Genomic DNA, 15,647 nt, shown 5'->3' on the forward strand with positions numbered 1-15,647 from the left:
CTAGCCCCATGAACTGTAAGAGAAGATGACGAGTAGAGTTCAGCACGAATTTGATTTTAATAATGAAATGTATCGGAGCAATTACAGGAAGTCATTCACAGTCAAAATGTCTAAATCATCATAGAAACGTTTCCTTTGTGTGTGCAAAATTTGGTGCCTTTAAAAATAACAGGTCTGGTCCTCTGCAATGCACTTTCTATTACCCCCTTCTTGTGCCTGTTCTCACAGGCAGGAGCTTTTTTTTTTAAATTACTCTCTTGCTGTGCAGGAGACCTCGTTTATATCTTCAGTGGACAAAAAGGTGAGGAAGATGCTGAGAACAGCAAGCTACTTCTGCTGATTTACAGTTCCCATGGTGGCAGATGCTGATTACGGTATGGGGAAAAGTCCCCATGGTACTCCTTAGGGCAAGAAAAGGAAATGGCTGTAGCCTAAGAACTGGCTTCTGCTGCCAAGAGGGAAAGGGAACTGCACCAGAAAGGGAAGTAAAAGTGGGAAGTGAATGTGCAGCATCACCATGTGAAGAGCCTGTGCTTCTGGTGCCCACTGCAGTCTCATTTTTTGCCAAAAGCTACAAGGCAGGTAGTGAACACTTGGCGTGAAAGTCCCTGCAGCAGCTGCAGTCACTGAAAGGCCAGCCAGGAGAGAAAGAATCACACTTTGGACAAAATGCTGAAGTGTGGCAATTAAAGGAATACAGTCACCTGCCAACTCTGATCCTTAATGGTGGTTTTTTTGATTGATTGTTGTCCATCCAGTAGGGAAGACAGGAAGAAAAACTACAGAACTTGGCATTTAATCTAGTCTTAGGTAAACAGCTCTGCTACATCTGCAGCATAAAAACATTCTGCTAATGAAGCATATTCCTTGGGCTGAAATCTGGACTGCCTGCAGTACTGGATACTCGAGTTGGACTTACTCAAGCCTGAACTTGAAGTTCAAAGGTGGGAAGTAAAATTCAAACTTTGGATCTCTAGAGAGAACCTAGCTTTCCTATCTACGGGGACTTTACTTTCTAGAGCCAACACTGCTCAAGAAATGGAGCGTGGGTTTGCTATGGTTGCAGGAATTTACTCTCACTCATGAAGCTCTTAAGAGCTTTGGGTTCTATGGTTCTACTCTGAGCTGAATCCTAGGAACTACTGCCAGGTTTTCAATCTTGCCCTGATTTCAGGCCAGTCCTCTCTTGAGCCACAGGGTGAGAAGGGAAAAAAAGACCAGCTGCCAACAGCAACTACTTGGCAGCAGCCACTCGGCAGCAACCTCAAGAAACACTTCCACTGTCTCCCATCACCTGCAGCAGTTCCCTCTGCATGGACAGGAGATGAATCTTGGTGCATCGCTGGTGAGCTGTGCCCTCAGCTCCAAGCCCAGCCTTCCCACCATCAGCAGCCTTATGGTGTGAGGGGAAAGCACTCAGAACAGGTTGACCCTGAAGAGAAATGCAACTGGATGTGGCAGCTGCTGGAGGCCCAAGCTTCTTTGCCAGAGTCATGATGAGTGGTAACATTTACAGTCAGTTGAAAGGAGGAAAACTTGAACTGGCCATGTTGTTACCCAGACTAGGTAAGCTGTATGAGGACCAGGGGCACCACACAGTATACTGGCTTCAAAATTAAGGTGTTACTTCTACTAGAGTAGCTTAGTCCTTTTTCTCTGGGATGTCACCTTTAGAAAGCATCCAAAAATCAAGTCCAGCTTTGTTCTGGGAAGCAAAGGCCAAAATAGAAGGCGGCTCAGTAAGTGAAGGTGCCCAGTCATTCTTAAGGGCAACACAGCTCCCTGCTACTGCCTGGGAAGGAGCTGAAGCAACTGTCAGGCTTGCTCTTCTCCCTCATTGGAAACATGCCGGTAGCCGGGGGGCTGAGACTGTATGCGAAAGAGTACAGTCAAGAGGAGGATTATAAGGAGGAGGAGAATGGATCCACACACAGCCAAACCCACAAACAGTTCTGCAAGGGAGAAAACAAATGGTCAGCATGGTATTGTCCAAGCTTTCCCCTTCTGCCACACTCTGGTCCAGCTTGGGCTCACCTGTGTCATGGATGCTGCTGGCTACCTTGCATTCTTGCTCCCAGTTCTGGGGAACAACAGGATCTGTGAGTTGCAAGAATCTTTGCAGTGGGCATTTATGCTCACAGCCAGGGATTGTCAGAGGGAAAGGTTCCTTCCCACTCTCATTCCGGTAAAACATCTCCACAGAGAAGTTACTGAAAACAAAACACAAGAAGATGTGTTTTTGTCTTTTTTTTTCTCTAGCTCAAGTCATCCCTTCCCAAAAACTCAGTGTGCACACCCTTTCCTTTACTCTCATAAATTTTCCTCGTGAGAGTCTGCCACTAGGAGCAAGACTGCATGCCCCTAGGGTGGAGCCTGGCCTAGGTATCTAACCCTTGAGGTGAAATCAGAGCAGACGTCTTTACTGCAGCCCTCACCCATCATCCTCTTGGTACAGTTCAAATAAATGACATGAGGCGTATGGTGCTTGGATCTTGTTGTAGACATCTAGAGCCATCTGCAGTGCCACAAGTGTGCTGTCATGCTGAGAAAGAGGGAAAAAAACCAAATCAGTCATCCTTATGGATGTGGCAGGGCAGCTCAGACCATACCAGCGCTGAAGGGACGTCACCTTTGTAACTTCCATCTGGAGAAAGGGAGAGGAACTGTACTGCTAGAACAATGACCTGTGATGGAGGGGGAAGGGGAGGAAGTGAAACACAGCCATATATATCCTGCACTGGTTTTTAAGAATTAATCTCTAGAGAGCAGTTTGGGAGAGATGTTTGACTTTCCAGTCAGTAGGCTGCTGGAAAGGGGAGATGACTGTATCTATGTTTCTGAAACATCACTCTAGAATCTACCCATCTACTAAGTAAATACAGCAGTGGTTCCCCAAAGTCTGCCAGTCTCATCCGTGAGCCTGAGCTAAAAGGAAAAAAGCACACATTGGGAGTTTTCATCAGGGGCCCCAGAAGAATGATCCCACCCAGCCAGAGGCAAAGATGCATGTCCTGATCACTGCATAGGCTGTAGAGAAGCTAGAAAGGGTTAAAACTATCACCAAGCCCCAATCCCCTGTGGAGCAGGAGGAGATGGCTATAAACTAGCACCCTAGCTCTGACTTACTGCTGAATAGGCAAGTAGTTTCAGGTTCTGATGGGCAGAAACATTTGCTGCTTTGGTTAAGTTTCTCCTTATGTGATCCAGCAGGACCCCTGAGGAAAGAGAACAGCTGGTAAGAGGCAAAACCCAGACAGAGCAGCAGGAGGCTCCCTCCCTGGTGCACTCACCGCCTTGCAGACGAGCTTTTTCTTCCCGATTGTGGATCCCAAACAGAAATTCAAAACCAAAGTCTTTTAGTTGCTTCAACTGCATCATGACATCTGGTGTCACCCATACAGGCAAATCCATTTTGTGGGCTTGCTAGAAAGAGAAACAGAATACTCATCTGCAGGTAGCACAGATTGCACATTACTCAGAGAGTGGGAGGGTATCTGGAGCCCTGCCCATACAGCTACTGATTTCCTATACTCTTAAATATGCAATATGCCACTTTCCTATTTATGCTTCTGACCTCACACTGCTGTGCTGCATACAAAGGATATATGTGGGTTTTAATGTTGTTTTAGAAACTAATAATGAGAAGCATAAAGTTTACAACCTAGGAGCTATATTTCTGTGAAAGCACAACTGGAGTGCAGGGTTATGTTGTAACACTGAAACCATAATCTTAGGGCATTAACTTTACATGTGGCTGATTCTGCCCTGCAGAGGGCATGCGGTCAAAGAGAAAAAAAAAAAAAAAAGTGAGTGAACACAAACTTGGAGTTTCTGGTGTACCTGCAGTACAGTTTCCTTGAAGGTTCTGTGGGCCACTGAAGGGCACTGGAGAAAGTTAGGAAGTGCTCTGTGGCCGTAACAATGGGATGCACCACCGACAAAACCCTGTACTCAGACTCCAGAAGCCAGAAAACTGGGAAGCAAGAGAAGAACTTGCTTTGCAGCCAATCCATTACAAGAAAGGATTAGTTATAATGGCAGACAAACAGCAGTTGTGGTTTCCCAACACTACTTGGAACAATTTTCTGTTACATATCCCATTAGACTGCCACAAGATGAGGCTGAATATCCTTAAGGGCCCATTCTGTCTGAGCGGTTCAGAGAAATTCCCATTAGCAACTCAGATTTTTAGTTAGTTCTTCATTAATTTACAAAGAGAATAAATAGCTGGTAAGTTCAGCAATTTCTCGGACTTTTTTATTGTCTCCTGCCAGAATGAATCTACTGGCTCAGGTGAGAAAAACAATCCTTCCCTTCAGGGCACTTTTTGCATGACTTAGAAAAAAGGATGAAAACCAAAGCAGCTGAAGAGACCGATCAGCCTGAGAGTGTAGTTCTGAGAGTGAAATTCCCCTTCCTTAAAAACATTCTGGTTTTGTTTTGGGACATCTCCAAGTTCTTGGGGATGATAGTGGTTTTCAGCTGGCCTTTCAGGCCATTTGCAAGCTCACTAAGTGACTCTTGAAGATTTTAAATTCTTGATCTATCTGACCAAAGGATTTTTTTGTTACCAACAAAAGTTGATTCACTGTGATTGTTACAAGACAGGAGACTGGGTTTGTGACACAAAGGGCAAATTCACATAGTGCAGTGCAGCTCTGGACTGAAATATTCTTTGCTTGCAGCAACCCAAGCTGCTACTTTATACAGCAAAGTGCAATTCCACGCTGATTTATCTCTTACATCCCCAAAACAGCACATACCACTGTATAACACTGCCAGCAAGCGAAGTAGTCTTGCACCTCCATAGAATTATTGTGACCCAGTGTCAAAATGCTTGGGTTTACTGCTTCTTCTTTAATTTGCTAATTTGACATGAAAGATGTCTGTAATTTACTTCATCGTGCTGTACAGTTATACACAAAGAAAGTTGTATGTAACAACTGTAACGTTATCACAGAACAGCTAACCCAAGTTTTGATTTTGTTTAAGCCTTCATGAGATGTACTTTCAACAAAAATACATGCGAATATAGAGTTTAGTGCACCACCCCAGATAGTAAAAGAGTAACATTTGTCTCTACGGTCTTTCTCTGGCAAGGGACCTTATAATAAAGGTCAAAAAACAGATGTGGGTGAATCTCAACCTAGAAGAGCGTTATTTACTTTTAGAGATGGCATTAACAGAAGCGCAGAAAGAAAACTGATTGATTTAAAGTGACAGAGAGATAGAGGTAGCACCAGGAATAGTCCTAATTTAAGCTCCCAACTTAAATCATAAAGTTAACACTTCTTTGGTTTGCAGAGATCTCATTTCTACCTTACTTGACTCAGATTTGTCCAGAGAGATCTAAAGACTTCAGATTGCAGTCATTTTCTAATGACTTTCAAGAGCAGGTGGGACTTTTTCTGACTCCTGACATGATATAAGCTACAGACTGGGAGGTTATAAGGTGCAAAAATAGGTAATTCTTGACACATGCCTCTAGTGAGTGGGAACTGTTATTACTCTGAAATTAGAAGATTACTTCTAACTGTAGAGTGAAAAGTTGTTTCATGGGATTTTGCAAAATACTGTCTACCAAATCCAGTGAATTCTAAAGACCAAATTCCAGTGGTTGTAAGGTGATGGCCAAACTTACTTCACAGAACAGTGTGTCATACACACTCCATACACTCTCGAGCGAGATATCCCGGATCCCAGTCTCATTTGCCACCATCTTCAGGAATTGCTGTAGGTTTGAGAAGAGAGAAAGACCTTCAATTTTCTAATCTCATACTGTATTACATGCACTGGTATCTCTACCCTTTTCTCAGAGCTCTGATTATATAGACGTGATAATACTTTAACTACAAGCCTAAGACCACCTTATCTCATGCAAACAATCACTTACCCAATTCTCTTTGGTCTTATTTATGTATTCTGCTGAATGCCGTGTTTCAGTCTGTAGCTGTTCATATCGTGGACAGGAGGTCAAAGGGAACTTCAGTAGCTGGGCAGAGACAACAAGAGCAGCCAGGTCACCAAGAACACCGAAGTACAGAATTTGCAGTCCACATGTGCAATTGTAACAAAACCCTGAGTAGCAGGTGCACCTATAAACAGCCTCAGTACTTCCTGCTGGCATACTCCAGTCTGTGGTCTGCTGGAGTTTTGGACCTGATATGTTAAGTGAACACAGCCCCTGAATTCTCATCTTTTTCTGAGAACAGAAAAACTTCTGCAAGGTAGGTCCCAGGAGAAATTCAAGACAATCTGAATCAAGACTGTAGCAAATATTTTTGGAGACTACACTACTTCAGTACTCAATACATGTCTTTGAGATGAACTTACCCTTTCCTCAGACTCGGGCACTGTGTGCACAGGGATGGGCTGCCAGGAGATGTTAGGGTTGAACATCTGTTGTCCCTCTGGGGGATAGAGGCCTGCCAGATTGGCCTCTGCACTCATCAGCGTCCGATCACAGTCTGTGCTGCGGATGAAGATCTGCAAGGACAGGGACACGCACCATTAGTAATGCTACTGCAGGTGGCAATGCTCGGGCACAGGACCATACACTCGCCGAGGAACATTGCCAAGTGCCCTGCAGCTGCTCAAGGACAACAGGATAAAAGGAGTTGAAGTGACCAAGTCTGCTGATGTCAGCCTGTATGAAACTGTAAGGGACAGACACAAAGACACTGGTGTGTAATACTGGAGCGGTCTGGTCTGGATTAGTGGGATAGCCAGGTGCACTGTGCAGAGGTTACAGATAGAAAGGAGTGTGAATGAGGAAGAGTCAGAGAAGAGCAAGACAGAGATGCATATAACAGTGGCACAGAATAGGAAACGCACTATATTTACAGAGCAGGGCTGGGGCAAGCTCCTGCATTCGGTTCTAGGAATGACCAGCTGTGCCCATGAAAAAAAACCAGCTTCTCCAACCTCAGTTTTTCTGTCTCAGAAACAAAGACGAGTGATCTGACTAGGAAAGGAAGAAAGAAAAGGGAGAGCTGGGATTTTATCTGATCATTGTAGGCTCTTGGGATTAATGGGCCAAGACCTATCATTCCAGAGCTCAGAAGAGAGAGATCTGAGCCAGAAAAAAAGAGAAATGAGAAAAATAAAGCAATGTTCAGAAGGTCAAAATGGCAAAACTTTAGTATTCTGGTATCTGTGTACTGAAAACAGTTAAGGGGAGACTGGAGAGAAACCAGTGATAAAACAAGAGGAACAACAGGAAATCATAAAAGAATGTCCTAGAAAATAGCATGTTGAATCTGAAACAAGAATAGAAAGCCCAAAGAATGAAATACAATGTAAAGATAAGGATTCTTTTTAAATGTTAGGAGAAACATAAGAAAAAAATATATACACTCACAAGAAAAAATATGTGTAATATCTCTCATGTGAAACGTATCTCAGAACTTAACAGTCACAAGAAAAACAAAAAAACTCGTCTTTTCTCCAACATCAATTTCTACCCACTTTTACCTCTTAACTGTGGCTTGAAAAAAAATAATGTAGTCATTAGACAGGTTTGCTTTCATCCTTGGTAAATTCTGAAGAAATAAAACGGTAATATTTTAAAAGATAAGGATCTAATTCTTGAAGTGTCATAAAAGAAACAATTAAGCCCTGGGTGTGCATGCTTTCTTCAGCACCTTCTGCCAGGGCTCCAGCTTGTCGCTGAGTCAGGTGACAAATGGTCATATGGTGTCACCCAGAGGCAACACTTCTTACATGGGAGGTTGCTCAACTCAAGCAGGAGTTCAGGCTTGGTTAGCAGAACAGCTTTTGTTTGCACACGCCTTGGTTTGTTTTTCCTTCTCAAGCAAGAGAACGAAAACAGCTTCAACTCGCAAAAGCTGTGTAAGAGTGAAGTATGTTTGGAAAGGAACTATTGAGGAAGGTTAAGGGATCTGTGTTTCAGCCAATGCTGGAAGTTTTGTTGATGAAGCAAATGTCAAAGAAGGGATGTAATCTGAACTATGTCAAGCTGGGTTCTTACTGGGGAGGCCTATAAGGGGAGAAACAAAGACAGAAAATTGTATGGGGATTCTTAGAACCAGCAGGGGTACTTGGGGGTTGTTGGTTCTATTTCCTTGCTTTTTTTGATATTTCACATTTTCCTCTGTGCTCAGCACACAGTTCCACAAGGGCTCTGTAACTTTTTTCAAAAGAAACCTAGCAGTTTCTCAACTATTATAAGTGTGGCAACATTTGGTGACAGAGAGAGAAATTAATGGCTTTAGGGGACTGAAGCTGTCAATACCTTACAGGTGGAAGCAAATGACAGGGTCATTTCTGGTCAGTAACTACTGCTTATATGTACAGACTGGTGAAGTTGTACCTGAAGTGCACTGGGGAGGGCAGGACCAACACGGGCTGCATTCTTGTCAGCTACTCCGACAAAAAAAAGTCTCAAAATCTCGAGTGAGAAACAAGTACCAGCTACAACACAGCACTGCTGTTTTGTTTCCTGGACTTTAGAGAAGGCGGTTCTATCAGTCTCCCAGCGGTGCTGCAGCTCCTGGATTTGCTCTGGCCGGATTTGCCTTTGCTCCCTCAGCGAGGGCAGCGCTGAGACACGGCCGACCCGCGGCCAGGCTCAGCACAGAGCCTGCGCTCGGGCCCCTCTTCTTCTTCCTCCTGCGGTGGGAACGGGCTAAGGAACGAAAATACTTGGAGAGGCGGCCCAGCGCTAGCGTTTCCCTTCCCAAAGAAGCCACCCGCACCTTGGGGCGGCCGAGAGCGCCGCTGCCCCCGAGCCCCGGGCCGACACTGACCTCCTGCCGCCGGTACGTGTCGCTGAGGAAGCCGCGGTAGCGCCGCCGCAGGGCCTGGCCCAACTCCCACTGCTGCCGCATCCCCACCTGCAACGGCACCGGGCGTTACCGGAGGGGCCGTCCCCCGGCCCGACTCCGGCCGCCCCGACCCGTTCGCACCTGCGTGAGCTGCCCGAATCCCTGGGGCCAGGCGCTCTCCTGGAACGGGTCCCGCGGGAAGGCCTTGATGGGCGAGCGGTCTCCGTGCCGGTACACCTGCGGGCGGCACCGCGTCACCGCGGCCCGGCCCGATCACCCCGGCCAGGCCCGGCCGCCCCCCGCCGCCCCCCGTCCCCCTCACCAGCGTCACGAAGCGGAGGCTGCGGGCGCGGGCGGGCGGCGGCTGCAGGCACAGCGCCAGGAGCAGCAGGACAGCGCCGCCCCGCACGGCCGCCATGGCGCTCGCACACCGCCCGGAACCCAGCACCGCGGACCGCGGGCCCGCGCGGACGCGATTTTCCAGTGCACAGCCCCGGCAGGCTCCCGCGCCGGTCCCGCCCCCAGGAGGAGGATCCCGGGACGGGACGGCCCCGCTCGGCCCGCGGAGGAGCCGCTCTGGGCCCGCCGCCGTGGCGGCGTCGACCTTTGCTGTCAGCCCTGCGGAGGCTGTGTCCCGGGCTGCAGCCGCGGAGGCGCTCGGTAGGAGCGGGTCGGGAGCGAGGGTGAAGCGCCGCGGCACCGCGAATAAAGCGCTGCTTTCCTTCCCCCGCCGCGGCTTTGCTCTAGGACACAAGGCTTTCACGGTGTTCTGACAACCGTCCCTGCGCTTCTGGGTAAACTCCTCGTGAGCAGGAGTAGGGAAAGTGCCCTCGAGTCAGCCTGAGGATGCCTGTGGAAACCTGCTGCTGCTCCTGACTCTTGGCAAAGAGGAAGCCCAGGGTTGGCGGTTTTTGCCCTGTTTTGGTAGTTTCTTACGAAGCTTGGTGGAATTAGACGAGTGTGAGATGAAGTCCGGCCTCTGCTGCCGGGTGTCCATCCGCTGGATCGTTGGCCGAGGATCCAGTAGGTGCCGAGTAAATAGAGGGGGAAATCATAGGCGGTTAAGCGAATTTAGTGATATTTAGTGCTCCTCTCCACCTAGTAGTGGGGTTCTCAGCTTTCTCTTTTTTAAAAAAAGGAAACATAGCTCTCGCGATTGCAAAGAAATCTTGGAGTCATGAAGCCCAATGGCTCAAAACCCAGCTCTTTTGTACGTGTTTATTTGCTTAAAACTTTCTGTAGTTTGCAGCATTAGAAGTTGTGTGTAAGGTCTTACAGGTGCCAAATCGTTCATGAAGCACAGGGGTTACGTCAGGGCAAGCTTGGTGCAATACATGAAGTTCAGCTGGACAGAATAACGTGCTTAATTTGCACATGCTCGAATGCTTGGTTAATTTAAACCAATTCTATTTCGTATCTGTAGGAGAGCATGAAGCCGCGTTGTTGGTTTTTTTGCCGATACCTCCTCAGTGAGGAGGTTCGTGGAGGGTGCTGGAAAGAAAAGGTTCTCCGCGGAGGAGGAGTGCGCGCAGTTCCTGCGGCACCTGCTTTGTGATTGTTCTGCTGCTGCTGGTGGTGGTGGTTTCGCTCCGCTCCTCCGGGCTGAGCCGAGGGCGATGAGCGCCGCGCACGGGGCTCCAGGCGGCGGTAACTCTGCGCCGCTGGGACGGCACCGGGGACGCGGAGCCTTCGCGTCCCGCCGGACCCGCGGGGGCGGAGCGGGGCGGGCGGAGCCTGCACGTGACCCAGGCCCGCGTGACATCACGGCAGCTCCGCCGCGGCGCCGGGAACAGAGCCGGGAACAACGCAGGGAACAACGCCGGGCCGAGCCGCCCCTCCCGCCCGCGGCTCGGGCACCTGCGCCACGGGGGGCGGCGGCGGCCGCGCATCGCCCGGAGCCGCGGCCCGCGCCGGTAACTCATCGCGCCAGCTCTGGCCGCGGGGGCGGCGGTGCCGCCGCCTCCGAGCCGCTCGCGGGGCCGCCCCGCGTGTCCGAGGGTCACGGCGGCGGACGGGGCCGCGCTGTCCCGCCCCGCGGCCTGCGCCGGCCCGAGCGGCCGCAGCGTTCCCCGGGACCCGGAGCCGGCTCGTAGCGCCGCCCGCCCGCGTCGCGCTGTCGGGCGGGTCGGCCCGGGCCGGACGGCGCTGGAAGGTGCTGGAAGGAAGGGGGACAGCGGCGGCCCGTCCTGTCGAGCCGCCCGGGGCCTGGCGGGGTGCGGGCCGGGCTGGTGGCAGCCCCCGAGCGAGCCCCGCGGGCGGGAGGGAAGGGGTCGGTTTTCTCGGCGTGGGTCCGCAGCCCTTTCCCCGCCGCCGTGCGCGGTCTGTGCTGGCGGGAGCTGCGCGGTCGCGCCGTCTAAGAGGTTCCCTCTGCTGAGGAGGTCGGAAGCGTCTGGGGAGGGGTGTCAATTTCTCGTGTTGTTACTGTGCATGTGAAGAGCCCGGATTTCTGTCGTCTCCGGACGTGCTGTCAGATGTTTACTTGCTTTGTGGTAACTTGTTAGCTTTCCTCTCCTCCGCTAAGCTCTCCATTTCTCTGTCTGGTTCACCTGTTGCATCCTGTCAACCCAGATCGCGAGTTTTCTAGGACAAAAACTTGTCTGGACGGCTGTCAGTTTGCCCGGTGCTGTTAAAAGGTAGCCTTGCTTACGCTGCTGATTACTCTTCATTGTGCCATTTCACTGACACTCAGGGTGCTAAGGTCCACAGATATGTGAAGACGGGTATTGGCTGGAAGCAGACCTTGGATTACTGGTGAAAGAGAAATGTTCTGTCTCTTGAAACTTCTTTCCCCTCTTTTTCCTAAAGGGACATCTGGGCCCTTCCCTTACAAGGCTTTTTAAAGGGAGTCTCTGACACTGAGTCACATTTCTGACTAACCATTTGGATCACTGTGTGTCAGACAGTTTCTGGCTATGACTGCAGGTTATGTTTGTCTGTAGGGAAGAGTCCTCTCAGATCTGCTGCTTGTTCCAAGGTACGTGGAGTATCTGCTGTTCCCTAGGTGTCAGAAAGAAGTCTATACCTGAGGACAAACAGAAGGAAAAGTTGTTTTTTCTTCTTTTAGTGAGTGGTGGTTTTGATTTTTCAATTATGTGAGTCTTAATCAAGCCATAACCTCCTTGCTGGGGTAGAAACAGAAAAATGTTTTACCTTTTAGTTATAGAAGCAAAACTGTTTGAAAACTTCAGCCAAGTGTTGCTGAGGTCGACCCTTCTTTCATTTGGGCTATGGAAAGAGGGCATTGGATACGGTACACATTGTGCCAGGACCAGGTGGAGTTTGGCCTGGCTGCGCTGCTCTGCTATCACACCTGTGGCACGTTCACCAGAAGATACTGCTGCTGCAAGACTTCTGAGGGCAGGCTGGCTCTGTGGCTTCCTGGTGTGACCCCTTCTGAGAGCACTTGCAGTGATACCTCTTTCTCATACGTGCATGTGCTCATGCATCTCCTTTTGCAGGAGAAAAGCAGGGGTAAAGGTATTTAACAACCTTCTTCTGCCTCACCAAATAAAAGATGGGGGAAATAAACCCAAACCAGCCTCAGGCAGGACAGAACATGGGTCATTGCAGAGATGCTTGGAGGTTTTGTAGCTGCCAGAGGAAACTTGCAAGTACTCATATTGTGAAGGGATGCAGGAAGAAGTACCATAGCAGGGACTATATATATACACATATATATATAAATTGCCTAATCTAAAAAAATACAGACAGGAAACTTTATCACAGAATTAGTGTGTCCTGGCAGTGTGCCTTTGGGTTACCGTTGTTGGCTGTTTCCAGTTACTGCTGCTGCAGCTCCTTGTGCCATGTCAGCATGTTTCCCTTACCAGCTGGCTGTGCAGGAGGGAGGCAGACAGAGGGTGTGTGGGACAGGCCATGCAGCCCTACAAGTGCAGAGCATTTTTGCTGCCTTATCCCCATCTCAATCCCTGTCTCACACCTGCAGGAAGAGTCATGTTTCCAGTGTGTTAAAGTGCATTTGATTGCTATGACTTTCTCTTCCTTTCTCTTGGATTAGTCCTCGCAACTCCATGCACTTGTTCTGTGGTAAACAGAAGGATTAATGTTTTGTTGTTGTTAAATGTTTGATTGAGTGGTCTCAGAGCTCAGAAGTCATCTCTCTTGTAATTAGATCTAGTTTGTGATTGTATGGCTATCGAGATTGACAGGTTTTAAAATTTTAAGTTTAGAATTTAAGGTCTTTAACTGTTGCTGTTTTTCAGAAGTTGTGATCCCTTCTGCTCATCTACCTAAGGAAGAGTATGTGCTTTGTCTTAGATGCACTGAAGGGTGATCCTGCTTTCTGCTGTGGAAGCAGCTGCTGTGAAAGTCTCATTGTTGCAGATGCGTGGGTCTTTGCATGTTGAATAGGAAAGCTTATCAGATTGATTGTCAGACTCCCTCCTTTCCCTCCCCCACCAGTAATAAGATTGACACACCTGACAGTCTTGGAGAAACATCAGTCTTCCACAACTGAGGTGAAGCCTGTCATAGATGTCCCTGCCTATGGCAGGGGGGTTGAACCTAGATGATGTTTAAGGCCCATTCCAACCCAAACCATTTTATGATTCTGTATAAAGATATCTTGTTTCACTGGGGGAAAATGTTCTGACGGTCTGCAGTAAGGTAAGATACCTTGTTTTCCTTACAGCCTAATAATTTAGGAAGGCAGAATTACGTTCTCTTGGCTGTGGAAATTGTCTTGGTGGGAAAGAACTTAATCTTAGGAGGAAATTAGAGGAGTGCTTCCTGCTGACAGGTATAGGTCTGTATTTAGGCTGCCGACAGGTTGACCTTGGTCATTAGATCATATTTCTGCTAATATACAAGTACGGAATTTGACTTACCATTTTCGTTGTGGTTACTGCAGGTAAAAGCTGTATTGTAGTTACTTTGGGTTTGAGAGGTGTGTATAATATTGTTAAAGAGGCTGTCCATGTTCAGTCAGACCTTAAAAATTTATCAATTAAAAATGGTACGATGGCTTACTTTAGCACTGCTGTGTTGTTTTTGTTCTGTGACTTCCTGCTCAGGACAAAATACCTTTTTTCCATTTTTGGAGCACATACAAATTCCTTTCATGTGTCCTCACTAAAAAGGAGACATCCCTAGAGCTATTGCAGCTTGCACTTTTAGATCTGGAGATCTCAAAACCATATTTCCTGTAAGGCAAAATTTGAGTGTCAAAAATTGAGTGTCAAAAATAAAATATTAAGGTGATATACTCAATTTCAGTATAATTTCATAAATAATTTTGAAGTATACACTGTCAAGCTTTAAAGTGTCTTATTTGGGGAGGACAAAGGCTAGTAGAGGAGAACAGAGCACTGCAGATCTTCCCAGTAGGTTTAATAAGGGGAACAGATAAGTGTTTTAGTGGGAAGTTGCTGAAGAAATTAACAGAAAATGTTAGAGCGAGAGAAATCTAATTCTTGTTTTGAACAGGCCAAAACTAATGTCTGTAGGATTAAGCAGGAGAACTACCTCGTGGGATGTGAGAATTGAAGCAATTTAAAAGCCATGCTGCAGAGTCAGGTTGTATTGTGTACTCATAGAAACCCCTCCGAGATGTAAAGAAAAGATGTTAGGTGAGTATCAGACTGATTGCTGAAGCACATGACTGACAAGAGAGTAGGTGTCTCCTGAAATGTAAGGCTTTATAGTTTGTTTTAAGGTTTTAAAAAAATATTGGCAAATATACTCCTAAAATTTCTGGAAACCAACTCCATGGCATGGAGTTGTATCCTCTCTCCCTCCAGGGAGTGGGGCAGTTTTGGCCTGCTGGTCTTACCGCAGCTGTGAGGCAAACAAGGTTGGTTTAAATCCAAGCTTCCCACTTGCTGATATAAGTAATGATTAATGTGATTTAAATAATTCATTTAAGCTTTGTTTTGCATTTGATACTGTGTTAAAAGGAAGCTTTAATCTAATTGGTTAGGCTCACTTAGTACTACTTGCAAAACAGGACAATACAGTGTATCTACATGCATCCATTTATGGTATTTCACAGTTAATGTTTACATTGCAAAATGGTCATTTGTATTTACTAGGTGATTTTCTTTCTTCAGGACTTGTACAAAACTGCATTTGAATAAAGAGGTCAAATCAAATGTGCACTTTTTTTATAATTATACTGTAGTCACACAAATCATGCACTGCATACATAAGAGAAAATATGCTTGGTGGAGTGTGTGCTATTAAATCTGACTTATTCTGTCAGGGTAGTGTTATCTGTACTTAGCAGAATGAACTAGTTGGTTTTGGTCATTGTGTCCTTCCAGATCTTACAGTGAGCATAACTCATTGTCCCTTGTCTTGTTTTTCTTCGGAGACTGGAAGAGAGAGACACCTCCCACCCATTTCATGCTGCCTCCCCCAGCTTTGAGTGAACTAATTTTATAAGTGAATTGAAGAAACTAATGCTTCTGCCTTTTTAAAGAAAGATCTGTTTTGTACTTCAGTGGATCCTGGTTCTGCAGACTCAGTGGCTTTCTTGAGTTTAGGAATTACACTCTTTAAACATCCAGCAGCCATTTGCTGCTTGAACAGGGGGTGCCTGTGTTTGTTTAAATGGTTGTTTTAGTCTTTATCATAAATTGCCGTTAACTTGGAAAATAAACTGAACAAGTGTAATCTTGAAAACTGTGTGTAAAATCCATTTAAAGAAAAAAATTTGGAATTTAAATAGTCTCTTCTAGGGCCCTTATCAAATGAGGCCAAAGAGGTAGGCTTGTACAAAAGCTCTGTAGTGTATCTTGGTTGCCAGGGACATACATGCAGAAATGTGCCAGCCCCCAAAGGACTCTGCATGCCTTGCCAGTGACTTTTCCTGGAGGATTTCACACGGTCAGGCTGTTAGAT

At 47.2% G+C, this 15,647-nt stretch overlaps 2 protein-coding genes across 4 annotated transcripts in view; one reads left to right on the forward strand and one right to left on the reverse strand.

The window, feature by feature from the left end:
• Positions 1-33: 33 nt before the first annotated feature.
• On the reverse strand, positions 34-9,232 carry ACP2 (acid phosphatase 2, lysosomal). The gene is made up of 11 exons (XM_017806889.1): positions 9,109-9,232; positions 8,928-9,023; positions 8,769-8,855; positions 6,334-6,486; positions 5,894-5,992; positions 5,642-5,731; positions 3,291-3,423; positions 3,127-3,215; positions 2,436-2,542; positions 2,035-2,210; positions 34-1,952 (listed from the first exon to the last, which is right to left on the reverse strand). The coding sequence occupies exons 1-11, from the start codon at positions 9,202-9,204 to the stop codon at positions 1,816-1,818; spliced, it is 1,263 nt and encodes a 420-aa protein (XP_017662378.1). The 5' UTR covers positions 9,205-9,232; the 3' UTR covers positions 34-1,815.
• A 107-nt stretch (positions 9,233-9,339) lies between these two features.
• NR1H3 (nuclear receptor subfamily 1 group H member 3) overlaps positions 9,340-15,647 on the forward strand; it is a 31,268-nt gene continuing 24,960 nt past the window's right edge. The window contains exon 1 of one of the 3 annotated variants that reach the window (XM_017806910.1): positions 9,340-9,446. The gene's annotated coding sequence lies outside the window, so the exon portion shown is untranslated. Of the gene's footprint in view, positions 9,447-10,669; positions 10,700-11,223; positions 11,420-15,647 lie in introns of those variants that run through there. The other 2 variants (XM_017806916.1, XM_017806923.1) reach the window with 2 other exon arrangements.

The sequence above is a fragment of the Lepidothrix coronata genome, unplaced genomic scaffold, assembly GCF_001604755.1.
Source record: "Lepidothrix coronata isolate B3197 unplaced genomic scaffold, Lepidothrix_coronata-1.0 Scaffold1, whole genome shotgun sequence".
Taxonomy (NCBI): domain Eukaryota; kingdom Metazoa; phylum Chordata; class Aves; order Passeriformes; family Pipridae; genus Lepidothrix; species Lepidothrix coronata.

Bases quoted from the DNA above. Each gene is read 5' to 3' on its own strand.
- ACP2 (XM_017806889.1), bottom strand. From the start codon at position 9,204: ATGGCGGCCGTGCGGGGCGGCGCTGTCCTGCTGCTCCTGGCGCTGTGC. The intron at 5,732-5,893 runs GTAAGTGATTGT...TCAAACCTACAG, and splicing joins ATAAGACCAAAGAGAATTGG to CAATTCCTGAAGATGGTGGC. The intron at 3,424-5,641 runs GTAAGTTTGGCC...TTCTCTTTCTAG, and splicing joins ATGACACACTGTTCTGTGAA to CAAGCCCACAAAATGGATTT.